General features: G+C 40.2%; 1 protein-coding gene across 3 annotated transcripts in view; it reads right to left on the bottom strand.

Moving 5' to 3' along the window:
* Cdkal1 (CDK5 regulatory subunit associated protein 1 like 1) overlaps nucleotides 1-18,982 on the bottom strand; it is a 535,629-nt gene extending 516,647 nt beyond the window's left edge. For all 3 annotated transcript variants that reach the window (XM_052156747.1, XM_052156748.1, XM_052156749.1), the window contains exons 1-4: nucleotides 18,898-18,982; nucleotides 18,242-18,285; nucleotides 13,077-13,246; nucleotides 9,434-9,546 (exon numbers count right to left, since the gene is read on the bottom strand). In XM_052156747.1, the coding sequence (XP_052012707.1) occupies nucleotides 9,434-9,546; nucleotides 13,077-13,246 (283 nt within the window). In that variant the 5' untranslated portion in view covers nucleotides 18,242-18,285; nucleotides 18,898-18,982. The remainder of the gene's footprint in view (nucleotides 1-9,433; nucleotides 9,547-13,076; nucleotides 13,247-18,241; nucleotides 18,286-18,897) is intronic.
* Between the last annotated feature and the right edge of the window lie 755 nt (nucleotides 18,983-19,737).

Here is a 19,737-nt window from a genome sequence, read left to right as displayed (position 1 = left end):
GCGTGAAAGCTCATTCTGCTTTACCATTTCCTAAGCCTGCTTCATAATTAGGTCTGAGGATTAATGAGGCACTCGAGATGGATCCATGCCACTGTTTCTAGAAAGTGTGAAAGAAATGGAGTCATAAAGTAACAAATAGTTTTTCCTCAGATTAAAAAACCCGACCTTAAAGCCAGGCAGTGGTGGCGCACGCCTCTGATCTCAGCACTTGGGAGGCAAAGGCAGGCAGATTTCTGAGTTCCAGGCCAGCCTGGTCTACAGAGTGAGTTCCAGGACAGCCAGGGCTACACAGAGAAACCCTGTCTCAAAAAACAAACAAAAAACAAAAAACAAAAAACAAAAAAAAAATCCCACCTTAATATATTATTATTATATTATATTATGCTATATTATATAACATATAGCATATAATATATATTATATACTATATATTATATATAGCATATATTAAATCATATTGGAAATGGCCACAAGCAGACACTAGGACGAGCAGTGAGAACAACTAAGACCAGTTGGAGCTGTAGGCCCATCACTGGATAATCACACATCTGATTTCCTGAGCATTGCATCTCAGATTAACAAGAGCTCACACGGCCTCTGAAAAGGTCAATTTGCCAAGTTCTTATATAAATACTGTTAAAAATAGAAAAAAGCAGAGAAAAATTAAATGTTAGGTAACTTAATGACTTCTAATCATTTTATTAGATGATCATTTGTAACATGAAATTCATGTTCAGGGGTCATACCACCAAGTGAGCACATGATGCAATACTGCCATCTTCTGCTCAAGAGGTAGAAACACATCTTGTTTTTACTGCAAACCTTCTGAAGGCCAAGAGTGTTGAACATGCTCAACTACTGATGTCCCTGAAGTTGTTAGTCCCCCAATTAAAGAAAGCAATACAAAATACTTTTTAAATGATATTTTCATGGCAATTTGTCATCTACTCATTTCCTTAAGAAAGAAAATTACAACTAAAATGCAGGCTATTTCTACATAAATTACTCAAAAATACTGTACAAAATCTCTAAGCATAATCTGCACTATTAAGCAATTAAATAGGTATCAGATTTCTAAAAGTATATGAATATGTGTTTCATTTGTCTCATACAACTCCTAACATGTTGTAGGAAGCACACCGTGTAAGCGAGCCAGAATGTTTCTAAGCCTCGTTCTCCCGAGACAGTTCCCCATTCAGTCAAGTTTAGTCATGAAAACAGCAAGTTACTCACAAGTTACACAAAACTGAAGTTTATGGTACGCAAAGGTCAGGCCAAAGGTTAGCAGGTTGAAGAACAATCTACAAGTTCACAATGAGAAACAGGAACATGGTAACAATATCACAATTTTAACAAATTGGGAAAGCAGGCTTTCGATCTACAGCAAAATGATTCCCTAGCACAGAAGTCTTAACCACTGCTGGCCATTCATTTTAGATGTAAGATGAGCGGCTTCAGAACGAGGACAGAACCAAGACCTTGAGAATTCTTGAAAGTGAACTAGATCTCACTCACTTCTTTATAAAAAGTGAAGATTCAGAGAGAAGCCGTCTTGAAAAACAAAAAACAAAAAGTGAAGATTCTAATCAATCATTCAAATTCAGAATGAACTAGATTTTCAACTAATCCTTCAGGAAAGCAAACATTCTACTCAATCACTCAAGATGATTTAACCGTAGGGAGAACATTGCTTGGAGTACACGGGACACAAGAAAGACCCACACTCCTTGGTTTGTACAGATAACACAGTGTGGAGCAAATCAGGGCTGCTTAGCATTCTGTTTGTCCAAACTGAGTTTGGGTGCTTCCTAAGAAGACAAATATGGGAAATTTCTCAGCCAACCAGACAAAAATATAATTAAATATTTTTGTGCTGCCTAAAAAATAAGTGTATCTAAAAAAGAAACAGAAACAAAGAAATCATGAACGTACCTCTGTGAGGAGTGTCAACCTAGCACCTGAGAGGCCCTGAGTTCAAATCCAAGCATAGCCTAAGTCTGTGATCCCAGCCACTTCAAATAGACCACAAAAGTCATTGTGTACCCCACTTTACACCTCAGCAATGAAGTCTTAAACACTCTTCCAAGTGTACTTATAGTCCAATAAGGAACAACAAAATATTTGTGTGTGTGCGTATATGAGTGGGTATGCACACACACACACATGCAAATGTGTGAGCTTGGGGGGGAGGGGCACGTGGACAGCCCCTGCTGTTCTCTACTGAGTACCATCCACCTGTTGAAGACAGTATCTCACTGGCCTAGAACTTGCCAAGCAAGTATGGTTAGTTGGCCAGAGACCCAGGAATCTGTCTGCCTCCCAAGAGCTAGCATCACAAAAGCACAGCACCTCACTGGGTGCTTTGTTTTGCAAGATCTTATAGTAAATCAAACAAAATTTATTGGCAAACTTAAAGTAAATTATATGTATAATGTTTAATATTTTTATTTTAATAGAAAAACTTCTACTGGCCATAGTATTTCAGTGGAGCTGTGCATCACGTTAGCAGCGCTTTCCAACTCAAATGTGCCACGGAGTCCTGGTGGCACAACAGTGCTGCTATACTTCTCAAAAGCACAGTTGTCCCTTGACCCCACAGATAGCTATGCACAGCATCCAGCAATTAAATATTATATATATATATATATATATGTATACATTGATATATATGTGTATATATATCAATGGCCTTTCAAGTTGTAACATTGTGATGCCCTATTATAAAAATGTCTTTTCAATTATGTTGATCCACATCCTGCCAAATGATGGAGTCATTATTAACACACACACACACACACACACACAAATATATAATACACATATATACGCACTCTAATGACTTCCACTAAAGTCTTTAGTTTTATTTAGGACATTAAGTCTCATCACTGCTGTTTTTCTCTTTTAAAAATGTATTCTTTGGGTTATATACAATCAAGTTGTTGGTCATGGCTATTACAACATAGGCTATTGCCAAGACTATAGAATTATATATTGCTCTCCACAAGCTTATAGTAAGGCCCTACTGCAAAAGACAACAACTTACTGAATGTGGAGTCCAACTGGTGCCTACCTAGAGCCTTCACTCCTACTGACTAAATATTCACAGAACCAGAAGGCATTCTGCATACTACCAAAGGAGAAAAGTAAACACCAACTCAGCTACAAAGTCTTTGATCTACAATGGTGATCTACATGCAAAATGGGCTAATGCAATAAAGGCACGGGACTTGTAGGACAAACCAAGTAATATCTGATTAGACCTGAGTCCCACTCCATGAGATGAAACTGTCTCTGATTCTGCTTATGTGACCAAGAACTTGAACTACACAGACCAGAACATAGGAGAAAAACCAAATACTACTGTTCTGCTAAAGAAAAATAAGAATAAAATGACACTTAATGACATTCTGATATACTCCTAGATCAGCATCTTGTTCAGCCAGCATCAGAGAAGCTTCCTCCTGATGTAAAAACAGACTCACAACTGGACACTGAACACAGAGTAGGAGTCCTTGGAACACTCAACCCTACATGGAGTGTGTCCATTAATTCCCTCCCCTTGGGGCTCAGGGAACGTTGCTGAAGAAGAGGGGAAAAGATGGTAAGAGTCAAAGGGGATGGCGAACACCATGGAAGCTGCCCTTCTAAACACAGCAAGATGCACATATGAACTCATGGAGGCTGTGGCAGCACTCACAGGTCCTGCCAACATCTAAGCCAGATAGCGTCCAGCAGTGCGAGGGGAGGTAGACACAAGCCCATACCCTAGCCTCCAGGCTATCTCCAGTTGATAACTGCTGAGGAAGGAAAACAACGTTTGATCCGATGGAGCCTCACTGGGGATACAAACTACTCTTAGGGCCATACCTCACTAAAGCCCAGCAGTAGATGGCCAACACAAAACAAATTCAATAGCATTTTTGGAGGTTCTGTGTCTCATAATGTTTTTTCAGGGCTATTTTTTTTAACATTACAGGTCCTTTGCATATACATATAATGATTTCCCATCTTGTATTTTTATAGAATTTCTATGTGTGTGATGTGTGTCTATTCATTTTGTATGTTTCTTGAACTTAGACTCTTTTCCTTTGGCTGGTTTGTTTGTTTGGTTGGTTGGTCCTGGTCTGGTTTGTTTGTTTTTATTTTTATTATACTTATTTTATCTATGTATTATTTTTGCCTGTTTTTATTCTAATGAGAGAAAGGGTGGGATCTGGGTAAGTGAAGAAGTGGGGAGATCTGGAAAAAGTTGGAGGGGAAAACAATCAGAATACATGGTTTTGTGTTTTCTTTTTAATCTTTTCAATTAAAAGAAAGAAAAAAGTTACTCTCCATAAAAAAGGGAGGGCTATGTCTGATATGCACTAGCACTGCTCATCCCCCACCACTTAAACCAGCACGCCCTTGGCCCTGACACCCATTTCCATTGACCCTCCTAATATACATGCCGTTAGCTCACGGCCTGCGTAGCCCATCATATGCTGTCTCCTAACTCAGGCTAGCAGTTCCAGAAACCCAAGTCTACCATTCCCTCATCCCTTCCACCTGTAAGACAAAAAGGAACGCACGAGGAGAAATCATTTGCACTGTAATTCCAGGAGAATTCCAAGGCATCACCTTTGGCTACAAATAAAATCCCTGCAGAGAAATCCTGAGTAAAATTATTTTTGTTAAATACACTACTCAACACATAATTAAATACCTCACTATAGATATTCATTACTAATGCATACAATCTAACAAAGTCAAAAACTTAATGTCAGAATATTTTAGATATTTTTAAAGCTTAGATTAATAAGATTCTGTCTTTGATTATAAGCTACATAAAATCAGCATCAGAAAAGAGAGTATTTTATACAGTGTACTATACAATACAAGTGTATGATCCTGGTCATAAGATAGAACAAAGAGATATATGAGAAAAGTGAGTTAGCAGACTATACAAAGATAAGAGAATAATATTTTCCATTTAATTTCCAGTTTTATTGTTGTTCTTTGTAGGGTTTTGTTTTGTTTAGGTTTTTTTTGAGACAAAAACTCACTATGTAGCTCTGGCTGGCCTCAAACTCACAGAGCTGCCCCTGCCCCACCCCTGCTTATGTCTCCCGTGTCTGGGATGATAAGAACACACCCCCACAACAGGCTTGCACTGAATTTCAACAGAGTCAAGAATCCAAAAGTCAGTATTTTCCTCTTGTGTTTCTATGGGGTTTCTATGGTCTCTATTTATAATTAAGGAGGTAGAAATTGAGCTCTCAGTTGACATGGCTACCCAAAATCAAAGAAAGAACTCCAATTCTCAACTCTGCCTAGAAATACACTGCCTATGTGCCAAGAGCCCGCCTGTCCTCCCTCCCTCCCTCTAAAAAGTAAAAAGCTTCTCATAAGGGACACACGTAAGATCCCTATGAGGGATTTATGTTGGACAACAAACAAGGTATTATTAATAGTACATTTTAACATTGAATGGCTCTTACAACACCAACTCAAGAGAACACACAACATGAGGCAAACAGACAAGGCTGTGCGGATCTGCCTGAACCTCAGGGTGCCTGTAGTACAAACTACCTCATGGTTTCTGTCTCCGTGCATGTTCACATTCCCATGAGTCTGCCTTTTCCAGCCTCAATCTTATTGACGTAGCCTCATGCCAGCAGCCTCACCTGCTCCTTCACAGTCATGGAAACAGCTTGCATGCAGGAAGCTTCAGAGCAGGCCAGCTCCCCTTCCTGCAAACCTGTGCAGACACCCTCACGCTTAGACCTAGCGAGCACGGGTCACGTTTTTCATCTCACTGTATATTGGACCAATTGAAGTCTTCTGCTTTTACAGATTTTCACATAATCAATCCACAATTAATCTATGTTTTATGTGTGTAATTTCCTTTGTTTTGTTTTTGTTTTGTTTTCTTTTTGTTTGACAGAAGGTATCTCCATGCAGCCCTGACTGTCCCAGAACTCACTGTGTAGACCAGACTGGTCTCAGAGATCCACCTGTTTCTGCCTCTTTCCAATACTTAAAAAAATAAATAAATAACCCTCTTAGGAGTGCTGGGACTAAAGACACACATCCCCAAACCCAGCTTCCTCTGTGTCTTAATGCATTTATTATCTAGGTAAGCTTGGTATGTTTATGTGAAGTGACATCACCACAAGCCAGCAAAGGAAAGCAAGATAATCAGGCAACATTTGCTATTGCTGTTTTTAAATAACTTTATGTAACAAGCATTACTTCTGTCAACATCAACACAAGCTAAAATTTTCATTTTAATAATCTTCTAAACAGTAATATGATCCTTGGATGTATTTCATCCATGCATGAGTCAAATACATGAAACTGACCTCGGGCACAAAGTTAAATGTACTTCACGCTGAGTGGCCAAAGCGCTGCAGACGTGCTCTATACTCTTGAATCAGTCCACTGTGTTGTGTCCCCTACACTGAGTTTCAAACTTCAATAGAAGTTTCCTTAAATCAAACATACAATGCCACATTCTGACCTGACATGACTAAGTATTTCTAAAATAAAAATTATAAAAGTTTTTAACTACAGCAGATCCTACTTTTCTCTATTATTAAAAGAGAAAGAAAGAATCCATTAGAAACAAACATTGCCTAAGATAGCCTCTAAGATTTAAGCAAGAATATAAAGATTCCTCCTTTTGTATCTCCACAAGTTCCCAGAACTCTACCCATGGATACACAGTATGCTCACAACATACTTGCTAAAAGAATAAGCTAGATACAAAGAAACCATCAAGATTGTAAAAGCCTAGCAATGTTGAAGCTTTCTGAAACTAGGACACCCAAGATAAACACTCAGTTCTGACTTCCATACGATAGTCCCTAAACACACAGTCCCCTCTGTGCTTATGAGGCCCCAACCAGGGGGTGACCTTTCCCACAGACCATAATGCACATGTAATACCCATGCGCAGCAGGTTAACTACACATTATTACCCAGGACCCAGCTAGGGAAGCCAGGCCCCTGTTCCACTAGGACTATGTACACAGTTGTGATGAATTCTTTGATAGAATGTATTATGAGAGGGTCTGAAGAGACCCAGAGAGCATAAGAGTCACCTGCTGCTCTATGAGCTGAGACCAGCCTGGTCCTCACAGAGGAAAGAGACAGTGAGACAATATGTTTAAATAAATAAATAAGAATTGTTGCTACTCTTCAAGAGTTCCCAGAACCAGTTGTGACAAACAGAAATGTACCTGCCAAAACTCCCAGTACTCACTAAGGACGCCTAGGCAGGAGTGTGGCGGTGAGTTTAAGGCCAGCCCGGGCTATAGAGTAAGAAAAAATAAAAGATGAAATGTCTACTGTGAAGTAAAACAGCACTGTTCACTAGCGCACCCCAAATCTTACTCATAGGTCTATTTTTCCTAACACTTCACGTGAGAAGACATGACAATTTACCACAAATGAAGACACTGAAAACAAACTGGCAAGATCTCCAACAGAAACAATAATCGGAGCCTTTCTAGGTTAAAGGTCAGCCCACAGAGCTGCTTCCTGGAAGAATGTGCTCCTGGATGCAGGTATTCAGATCTCAATTCTACTTGTTTTTGAGACAGTGTCCCACCACACAGGAGGCTATCCACAACTCACAGTCCTCCCAAGTGCACCTGCCATCCCAGCCAGAACATATTTCTTCTAAAAGCACGAGTTCCCATGAGGAAAGTTTACTTACTTACCACCTTGCCAATGTAATTCTACCATCCCCCATTATCCCTGATTCTAATTGTTCTGAGTGACGCCTGCTAGGAAAACCATCGCCCGTCTCCATGGCATCCCCTCCGCAGGTGGCGCGCCTGCCCAGCTTCTGCCCTGGGTTCCGTGCCCAGCACCAAACCACACAGAGAGCAGAAATGCAAAGCCATCCTCAGCTACTTGGGCAATCTGAATCCTTGTCTCAAAGCATTATTTTTTAAATTATGAATCTTTCCCTTCAAAATAAAAAATGGTAGAAACAAATAAATAACAACCACTCCAAATCTTAAAGATGTTTTCCTGCAGAATAATCATGTATGGGACTCAGAGTTACAAGCAGCAGTTTTAAGTATCTTAACACAAATCATGTTTCTTCGCCACATAGTAAAATGTCTAAAAGTAGCTATTAAGAAATCTTGACTTCTTTCTAACAAACTCTGTATTCAGTACAGGAAATCTAAATGTTATACCTATGTTGTGTTCATTATTATTTTAGGCCCATATTTAATTAATAAAAACAATTTAAATTAATAATTTTAATAAGAACTCACTAACCCATAATAGTCCAAAAACCTGACATCGGTAATCCAGAAACCATGCAAAATATGTCTAAAATTGCTAAACTTACAGAGAGCTGGGGAGCCACAGCTCAAGACAAAGGGTATGTTTAGCAGAGGTAAAGACTCGGTGAATCCCACAGTATTAAAAAAAAAAAAAAAAAAAAAAAAACAAGGAGGGCTGTGGAAATGTCTCGGGGTATAAAGCACTTCCTCCATAAACTAACAGTCTGGATCTCCAGAACCCCATCAGCGCAAACCGCATAAGTGCATGTACGCACCGTTAACTGTGAACTAGGCTGTCATGGTGGTATATGCCTTAATCCCAGTGCACATATGCACAGTAACTGTGAAGCTAGACTGTTCGTGGTGGTATATGCCTTAATCCCAAGAGAGGCTGAAGGATCAAGGCTGTGAATTCAAGGCCAGCCAGTCTGCATAACAAGTTCCAGACCAGCCAGAGCTACATGGTGAAACTCTGTCCAAAAAATAAAAGAAAATACATATAAGCATTCTCTTATGTTCTTTAATGTGTACACTGTACTGCTGTACATAAATAGTTTCATTAAAAAAATAAAATTAAAATTGCTAAAAATGGAAGTGGATATATGGCTTAATATTTAAGACCACGGTGCTCTTCCAGAGGACCCAGGTTTAAGTCCTGATACCCACGTAGCAGCTTTCACTGTCTGCAACTCCAAACTCAGAGGACCTCATTCCCTCCTTTTGGCCTTATATGAATTTCCTGAAGTTTCACTTCAAAATACAAAAGGTTGTAAGGTTGTTTTAAAGTAACCAGGTGGGTGAGATGGCTCGGCGAGCACCAGCACCTTCCCTCAAGCCTGCCCAGGAGCCCACACAGGAGAGAGAGGTCTGCACTCTTGCCACTGTCTCCTGATCTCCACATGCGTACCACCGCACATATGTGTTCCTGCATATGCGCACACAAATAAAATGTAATGTAAACAAACAAAAATACAACAAAAGTCAAGAAATATGTAACCAGCTGTGTAATAATATATAGTAGCTATTAGTGTTCTACTTTCATATCATTAAATTACTCTAAAATTCCCTTAAATTGCTGGGGCTAGACTACCTGTCTCCAAAATCTGCAACTCTGAAATGTAATCAATAAAATATATTATGAATCTCATTACCTGTAATTTTATAGCCATAGGCAGCAAGCTGTCCAGCCATGTATTCTCCATCTGAATTATTATGTGAGCAGCCCCATGTTCGTATCCAAATTTTCTGTATGCCTGGAATAGTGCTGTTAAGGAATCAATTAAAACAAAATGAGTATCTATAAGCGATTTTTAAGATAAAAGCCACTAGATGATTTTAGGGCACATTACACAAAAAACAAACTAGAATCAGTTCACAACCTAGTTACATACAGAATGCATCAAATTATTTTAAAATCTGCTGTTACAACAAAATTCTAAAATAAGGGTCAGTGAGCTAGATCGGTAACTAAATGCACTTGCCACATAAACCTGGCGACTAGAGCCGGATGCCTGGGAAGCAGGTACAGACGGAAGGAGAAAACCCACTGCAGAGCTGTCCTCTGACCTCACACATTCACCATGATGATCTCGATCACGCTTTGTGCTAGTCAGTCTAAAGTCTATGTGACACACGCTACAGTTATCTGAAAAGGAAATCTCAATTGAGAAAATGCCTCTACAAGAACCAGCTGTAAGGCATTTTCTTAACTATTGATTGATGGGGGGAGGGCCCAGCCCATTGTGGGTGGTGCCATCCCTGGGCATGTGGTCCTCAGTTCTATAAGAAAGTAGGCTGAGCAAGCCATTGAGAGTAAGCCAGTAAATAGCATCCTCCCATGGCTTTGCATCAGCTTCTCCCTCAACAATCCTGCCCTGTTTGAGTTCCTGTCCTGACTTCCTTCAACGATGAAAGTTCTGTGGAAATAGGTGTGAGCTGAATAAACCCTCTCCTCCCAGCCCGCTTTGTGGTCATGGTGTTTCATCGTTTCATCACAGCAGTAGAAACCCTACCTAAGACTTAAACACATTACGCATACAGACATAATAATAATAGTAAAGTGTTTTAAAACTAAAATCTAGATAAAATAACCACGGAATCACAGTAAGGATCTCTGTATTTAAACAATGTCCTTTTGCATCGCTTGTCACCAAATGCCAGGACTAGAAATAGGCTACTTCTAATTAAGCTGTTGGCCAAAGGGTCCCAGGGGAACCCCAAACAACCCAGCTGTTGCCAAGACTACAGTCCTACAGAATGTTCTCCATAAGCTTATGGTAAGGCCCTACTGCTGAAGACAACATCTACACAACTCACTGAGCATGGAGAAGTCCAGTTGTTGCCAACCTAGAGCCTTCACCCCTATATGTTCACAGTACAGGAATGTACTCTGCATACTACTAAAGGAGAAGGGTAAATACTAAACCAGCTACAAACTCTTCAGACTACAGTGGTGACCTGTATACCAGATGCACTAGTGCAGTGCTTCTTCTCAACCTACTGGTCGTGACCCCTTTGGGGGTTGCATTTCAAATATCGAATATTTACAATGCAATTCATAATATAGCAAAATTACAGTTATAAAGTTGCAATGCACTAATTCTACAATTGAGGGTCACTACAACATAAGGAGCTGTATTAAAAGGTCACATCATTATTAAAAAGGCTGAGAACCACTGAACTAGTACATCAGTAGCACAAGGCTTGTAGGACCAACCAGCTGATATCTGATTGGATTTATGGCCCACTCCATGAAATGGAGCCCATTCCCAACAACGCTTGGGTGGCCAAGAACCTGAAACTAGATAGGCCAGAGACTAGGGTAAAAGCAAATGCTACTGTTCTACTAAATGAAGGTAGCAATAAAATGGCTCCTAATGACATTCTGCCATACTCATAGATAAGTGCCTTTTTGTCTTATTACATAATATTTTATTGTTTGTTTTCTGAGAGAGACAGAAAAGGGGTAGATTTGGATGGGAGGAGAGATGGGTAGGAGCTGGCAGGAGTAGAGGAAGGAGAAATCATAATCAGAATATATTATGTTGAAAAAAATCTATTTTCAATAAAAGGTGAAATGATGTTAAAAGTAACTAAATAATGTCCTCTGCATCCATGAGAAGGCTTAGCAGGTAAGGTGCCTGCAGCCAAGCCTAATAACCTGAGTTCAATCCCAGGACCCACACGTTAGAGAACTGACTCCTGCAAGCTGACCTCTGACCCTCACTCACATGCTTCCCTCACATGTGCTCATGCATGCCCATACATCATAAGTAAACAAAACATAAGTTTTAAGACATTTTAAAGACAAATTTTAAAAATGTCCTTTGAAGCCAGGTGGCACACACCTGTAATCCCAGCACTTAGCAGGAAGTTCAGGGTCATCTGTAGACCAAGCTACAAGAGATCTTGCCTCAGAAGAAGTTTTTCTCTGGATTGAGTTTTAATTCCTACTAACCATGTGACTAATGACTGATGCACCACCTAGAAAGGCACACATGAATGGTCGCGCCGAAGACGGCAGCTGCAGCAATAACACCCAAGGAAGAAGTCGGGGCTGAGGAGATGGTGAAGCCACTTAAGTCCTACCCTACAAGTATGAGGACATGACCTGGGGGTACCGGACACCCAGCACCCAGAAAAAAAGGCAGGTGGAGCAGCTGGCATATGTAACCCCAGTGCTTGTCAAGGGAGAAGTCAGAACACAGAATCAAGAGCTCCAGCTTCAGTGACAGTCCCTGTCCCAAGAAATAAAGTGGAAAGCAATCAAGGACCTAATCTGACGTGTAGTATGTACACACACACACACACACCTGTACAATCTCAAGAACATTTACACACATACACAATACAGAAAACATATAAAAAATAAAAATGAAGGCTGATGACCTGTCTGCTCACACACTCTTAAATACTGGTTGCAATCTTTATCCATTTAAAATTTATAGATTAAAAATAACCAATATTGAAAACTCCATAATTATTACTCCAGTCACAGGTTTCTAAAGAATTTATTTAGGAAGGACAAAAAGACTCTCCTCTTAGACTGACCTAACACTTTAAAAGTAAACAGAAATGACAATAAAGACATGCTTGGAGAAACTGTGACAAACTCCACTAATTAAAACACATTGTTCATCAACAGCCTTGAAAAGCTCAATCATGTAAACAAAGTACACATTACACCTGCCCACAACTGACCAGATAACCACAAGCTAGCACTGTACAGCTGTGCAATCATTTCTGCAGCATCATATTAGGCTCTTACTTTCTAGAATTCCACCACAAAAGTATAAACAGGGCAATGATTTTTTTGGGCCCAGTGCCTTTTTGTGATCCCTAAGCACTCACTAATATGCTAAGAAGAATCACCACATGTCCAAAGCACCACTGCCAAACAGGAATCACAAATCTCAATACAAGTTTTAATTTGCAATTACAACAGATTTATACCAACTATAGTCAAATCAAAACAATTCCTAGGGTCCTATCACCTTCCTTCAAAGAGCATTAAATCTGGTATTTTGTTTTGTTTTTAATTAATTCTTGGAAAAATTCTCTTCAATATAATTTGATCATATTCATTCCCCTAATTCCCTATATCCTTGGTATTTCTGAGTTTTTAACCTATTACTTGCCAGATTTAAAGCAATTGCATTTTTTTCTTTTTTATTTCTAATGTTTCCTACTAGAAATATAAAGATCCTAAACCTGGGGCTATTGCCCATGTGGTATAGGCCAGCAGTGCCAGCCTCTCCTGGGATGGCAGTGAATGTAATTCTGAGGAATGCTTACCTGTCACTTGGTGGCCTGGGCTCTTCTTGCAAATGTTTCTGGGTATTGCGCCTTCGTACTTTAGGAAACACATGCTTTCTTGAGAAATGTCTGTCTTGTGGCTTCGAATCTTCCTGTGATATGATATCTTCTATGTCATCCAGCAGTACATCACAGGATGCAGAAGGCATCTTTTGTAGTACAGAAAAAAAGGTTACAAATAGCAGAGGTTTGTGAAAATCCACTTAGCATGGTATTGGTAAACAATTCTCACCAACCTTGAATCTTATCAACTCATACATTAAGCAAATAAATCACATAAATGAACTTAAAGATTCAAAAAAAAAAAAAAACTCGTCAATAAACAGCAGCTGGAGGGAAAAAAAAAACCTCATGATCATCTCAACAGATGCACAAAAAGCCTTTGACAAAATCCAACATGCCTTCATGATAAAAGTCCTAGAGAAGGAGATAGAGAGATGGTTTAGCAGATAAGAAAGCCTGTGGCTTTTGCAGAAGATGTGGTTGCTCTTGCAGAGGACCTGGGTTCTATTCCCACCATCCATATGATGACTCAATACCATCTATGATTTCAGTTCCAGAGAATCTGATGCCCTCTTCTGAACCCCAAGAGTACCAGGCTTGCATGCGGTGCACGTATGTACATACATGCAAAATAAAATAACCTCCAAGAAAGAAGTAATAACTTAGGGTTGAAGCTCAGCAGTCACAGTCTAGGCCCACGCATACTATGGCATCTGTTACCTATCCCTTTCCTCATTAAGTTATCTGAGCCAATGTTAAGTCTATAAATCAGCAGTTCTCAAACTGTAGGCCATGACCCCTTTGGGGGTGGGGGAGGCAAATGACTTCACAGGGGTCACCTAAGACCATCAAAAAAACACAGGTATTTACATTACAATTCATAACAATAGCAAATTTACAGTTATGAAGTAGCACTGAAAGTAATTTTATGGTTGTGGGTCACCACAACAAGAAGAAGTGTATTAAAGGATTGCAGCATTAGGAAGGTTGAGAACCACTGCTATGTATTCACATCTTCAAGACTGTCTGATGAACTTCCTTATTCAACTTCTGATGAATCTTCTATAGGATTCCCATCTTTCTGTTCACATCATCCAAATAACAGTAGCTTCCTACCAGGCCTATTTTTGTGCCTGGAATCTGTAATGTTTGCTTTAGAACTTTAACAGCATATGCATCACAATTTAAACCTCTATTTAAATCTCAGCCACTATTATATCTATCATCAGTTAAAGGAAAAAAGAAGTGAGCCAAGCACCCGTCCTTAAAACTGTCACATGGCACATCACACAGTCTGTCGATCCTTCCTGTTCCTAGACAATGATTTGTTCAGCAAGACTTTCCCAGATGGGAAAGACCTTTAATACAACAACTGACGGTAAAGACAGCCTCTTTCACGGAAGTGGATGAAGCTGGGGTAACACACCAACTTGGTGAACTCTGTACCAAGAAGCCACCTGCCTAAGGACTGAAGCCTAGCAGGAGGTACAGACATAATGACTGCATTTGAGCACCGGAGCTGCAGCCCTGCTGGGCCTGCTCATCGGAGCCACTAACCTTCCTCTGGAGTCTAACATCTTTTAGGTTGGGCATTCTCCTCCTAGAAACAAGGGTTCACCAACTTAGCCATTAAGGTACAGGTTGGCCTTTCCCACATAGGTTCCATTTACATGCAATAGCTGTCAGTGAAAAATTAACAGTTTGAACACATTTAGAAAATCCTGCCCCTTAGATCTGCGATGCACAGGCTTGGACTGTGAAGTGCAGGAAGAAACTGTACTTTCACTGACCTTAGTTAGGAGTTTCAAGATAGTTTTTTCCTTACCAAACTCTTAAAGACAGGAGGTGGAACTGAAAAAGAGCCCAACACAGACCTCAGGCTCCTCCATTCCACACAGAGAGATCACTTCCTTCTTTACTGCTTTGTGCTTGTCTTCCAATCTGTCACTGTGTAAACTGACCACTGTCTTAGAGTAAGCCTACTACTGCCCAGTTCAAGCATGAGGTCCCAACAATGCTCATCATTGTCAATGTCCCTGCATTGTCATGAGCTGCCTCTTACTGAAAATTCACTACTTAGAAGCAAGTATGCTGTTACTTCTTCCATCTGAAGGACAAAAAGCAAAATGACTCTCTTAGGAAAAAAACCTTCTTCCTAACTCCCCTACAGTTCTCTCATTTGAAATAAAGCTTTGAGAGTCGTCTGTATTTATACATTTATCCCCCCACCTTCATTCTCTGACTGTGACCATCACTCAATCAAAACTGTCTGATTTCAATGGCATACAATGATATACCATGATTGATTCTCAGTCACAATTATGAGTCACAATTATACAATTTGCAGCATGCAACACAACCAAATACCCCTTTGAAGCAATTTCCCATGGCATCAGGATACCACACTCTCCTAGGCCTCTTATCACATGTCAGCCCTCATGTCTTTGGTGTGTTGCTCATCAACACACCTTCTCAGCCCTGGAATAGCCAGCCCATAGTTCCATTACAGGAATTCCTTCTCTGCAGTCACTGCCTAGTGATTTCCTCACTCCAGTCCTTGAAATTCCAACCCTGTGCTTCTAGGACCAGCTCCATCTTCCCCTGAACCTCACACTAAGATGTGCAACTGCCTATTGCACATTACTGCTTGAGTGACAAATCAAACTTCACAAGTCAGAAACAGAACTCCTGGTCTTCTCCCTCTCTTGTCAGATCACCTCACAGCGTTCCCTGCTTCCTTTAAAGGCATTCCAGTATGCTTAGACCCAAAGCCCTACAATTATCCCAGGCTCCTTTTTGCATTTTCCCTAAACCCAACCCACCATTAAAATTCTGTTGGTGCCTCCCAAAATACACTGAGACTCTGCTTGTTAGCATTCCCACAATATGATATTCATGACCTAAGCCATCACTTTTAAATATTTTATTTATTATGCATATGATATGTGTCAGAGCACAGGAGTGGTACTGTAGACAGCTGTGTGCCAGAGTACCTGTATCAAGCTCAGAAGACAACTCACAAGAGTCGAAGGCCCCTTGCTCCATCCATCCCCACACTTCCTATCACCCTTACCTAATCTTGTTTTTGTTGGTGATGTTGTTTGTGTTGGCTCTTTATTCTTTTTTAACCGAAGCACTTAATCACCTGCCCAGATGTCCTTTACTCTCCTCCTATTAGAACATATACTCAGTAAGAGTAAAAATGTGCATACTTTGCTCATTGTTTACCTAACATGCATAAAACTCTCAGTAATTGTTTTTTCACCATAGGCAGCCGGGGTTAACAAAATACAGGCCTCTGTCTGAGTTACTTTTCCTGTTGCTGTGACAAAGTACCAGCAAAAGGTGTGGTTATTTTGGCTCATGATGTGACACGGTGCAGCCCATGCAGGCAGAGAAGGTGTGAAGTCATTAGGTGGCTCATTGCATTGCACCAACAGTCAGGAGGGGGGATGGGTGCTGTGCTCAGCCCGCTCCCTCTGTTTACACACTTCTTAATTCCATCTTAAAGCGCAGCCCACCGTCAGCACACAAATTCTCTCATCAGCTAAACCTCTCTGGAAATCTCCTCACAGATACAGATATCAGGTTCAAGAGACAATAACTTCGATATCCACTGCTCTAGAGTTATTATTTCATAAAGACTGACTTAGAAGGCATGTCAAATAGATGTTACTGAATCAAGTGATGGTAACGTGTATAAAAACAATGTAATGGGAGAAAGAACAGTCTTCCTTAACAAATGACACCAAAACAACCAGATAGTCACACACAAAGAAATGCAGGTGGGGGCCACATCTCACATCATACTCAAAAGTTAACTCATAGGGGCTACAGACCTAAACTTGAGGACCTGCTATTAAGAGTCTTAAAGATATCACAAGTAGCAAGTTTCCCAATTAGACACTGGGCTTCTTAGGTAGGACAGCAAGAGCACAAAAGGAAACAACAGGTTAGACTTCATCAAAATTAAAGTGCTTCAGCCAGGTGCAGTGGCTTGTGCTTGCAATTCTAGCACTTGGGAACCTATGGCAGGAGGATCAGGAGTTAAAGGCTGTCCTCAGAAACAAATCAGATTTGAAGCTAACCTGGGCTATGTGAAACCTGTTCTCAAAAAAGAAAAAAAAAACAAAACAATTTTCAAGCTTCAAAGACAACATGAAGACCATGAGAAAGCATGCAGTGGGAGGAAACAGTAATTCATACAATACAATAAGGGCCTCTTATCAGAATAAATAAAGAACCCAAATACAAACAACCCAAATTAAAATATGGGAAAGGGAGCTGAACAGACATATTTCCAAAGAACATATATAAGTATCTGATAAGCACAGAGAGCTGCCAATAAAGTCAGCCATGAGAGAAAGGCCATTCAAACCCACAAAGATAAACCACTTCACACGCCCTGAGATAGCTGGAATCACGTTAACCATGTTAACAGCAGTGAATCACAACACACAGAAAGAAAACAATAATCAGGTCAGGTCTGGCATGGTGGTGCACACACTTAATCCTAGCACTTGCAAGTTTGGTCTATATATTGAGTTCCAGGTAGTAAGGAATAAACATTAAGACAGTGTCTCAAGAAATTTAAAAAAAAAAAAAAAAAAAAAAAAAGGAAAAGATAACACAGCTAGAGGAGGTACAGAAACAAGCCTTCAAGAATGCCATATTTGGGCTGGAGAGCAATGACTGACTGCTCTTCCAGAGGACCTGGGTTTGATTCCCAGCAACTACATGGCAGCTCATAACTGTCTATAACTCCAGGATAAGACAACCTCACAAAGACATGCAGGCAAAATTCCAGTGGACATAAAATAAAATAAATAAATAAATAAATATTTTTAAAAAGAAAGCCATATTTAACAGCCAGGTAGAGAAGTAGTATATAACAGAGACTAAGCAACAGCCAAACAAGAAAACAGATGTGCCACAGAGGGCATAGGAAGAGAGCATGTCCCTGCTACCTAATGAAAATGAAAAACTCAGGAAGAAATTCAAAAATGTCTCTCCACTTTATATAGAAATCTAGTTTTCACAAAATGATAGTGGCTGATTACTAAAAAAGTTAAGACATCTGTCTTCAAATTCTAGTGCATAGCTGATTACTCAAATATTTAAAAATTAAAATAAACCAATACCTTGATTATCTGAAATTGGTCTCAAGTCCTCTTGAAAGATGAATCTGGAAAATTAAAATTAATTAGAAAATGCAGGTGCCCTACAAGTTGATAAAACAAGTGTAAGCCCACTTTACAACTTCCTTTTTAAAATATGACGCATCCAATCACTTTGATAACTGCTATCCAGCACTGAAACGCCTGAGCACAGTGAAAATCACCAAGTAAGAAACAAATGATCCCTTGTGATACAGGAAAGTTTTCTAAGCAAAGGAGCAAAGAAAAGGGGAGAGGGGAAGGGGGCGCAAAAAACTCAAGCGACCTGCCCCTATGCCCAAATTCAGTGCAAAACACTCATTTCCTGAAAGCCTGATCACGTAGCACAAGTATATTCACGAGAAAAGTGAGAGGGAAAATGAGGCTAGACTAGACTGAAAGTCCCTGACTATGCCAGCCAGCCAGCAGTATCTGCGGCCACACCGGTCTCTCGCCGGGCAGCGCTCCAGCATCCGACTCCCCACGCCAGCTGCCAAGTCTTTTTCAAACTGCGAAAACAAGCGGGAGATCGGCCCCAAGAAGAAAACCTGCGGAAACAAGGCTCCGCCAAAAGTGCAGCTCGGCCCACAGTCGCTGAACACTGGTACATTTGCCCCTTATACACAAATCCACAAATTCACCTGTCCAAACTGAGGGAAAAGCCACAAGCCACTGTCAGGAAACTGCACAGACTTCAGATGGAGCGCGCCATGACACTTGTGTCCCGCCGGGCTTATTTGCGCATGCTCTGCGACGGTAGCCAAGAGAGGTCAAAACGCGTCATTGTTTCAAGTTTGCGTTTGGCTCTAACTATAATTGTTACCACATTCTTCTACAAACAAAAGCGAAAACACATTCCTACCTCGTTATGTTCTCACAGAGGCTTATCAACTAACTTCTACTAAATTATAACCTTATAACTTGTTCTGCACAGTTAAGAGATTAACATAAGCATCTCGCCATTTATTATTACTACTCCTTATTCACAAAAAGGAACTGGAGACTTTAAGTACTTACCAGAATAATTACCCCCGGAATAAATCATTTTCATTACATTCATTACATTTTACCAGTTTCCTCCTCTACCTATCTATCTATCTATCTATCTACTATCATCTCTAACTCTTTTGAGATAGCATCTCTCTATAAAGCCTTGACTGCCCCATCACTCATTATATGAAATAAACTGGCCTCGAAGTTACAGATCAGCCTGCCTCTACCTCCAAACTTCTAGAATTAAAAGCATGCACCACCATGCCTAGCTAATTTCCTTCACTTCTATAGAGAAGAATAACAAACAAACAAACAAAAAAGTTGTCATATTGAATAACAAAATCCATTTAACACCTAAATCCTGCCTGCATCTACCTCCTACTGCTGGGATTACGGTTGTGGCCCACTGCAGTAGGCTTATATTGCTGCTTCTGCAGAGACAATTCAGCCTAGCGAGTCAGGTTTCATTTAATAATTCCATAAGAATG

The sequence above is a fragment of the Apodemus sylvaticus genome, chromosome 14 (genome assembly GCF_947179515.1).
Source record: "Apodemus sylvaticus chromosome 14, mApoSyl1.1, whole genome shotgun sequence".
NCBI classification, from domain to species: Eukaryota; Metazoa; Chordata; class Mammalia; order Rodentia; family Muridae; genus Apodemus; species Apodemus sylvaticus.
This window is presented reverse-complemented; position numbering and strand designations above follow the sequence as displayed.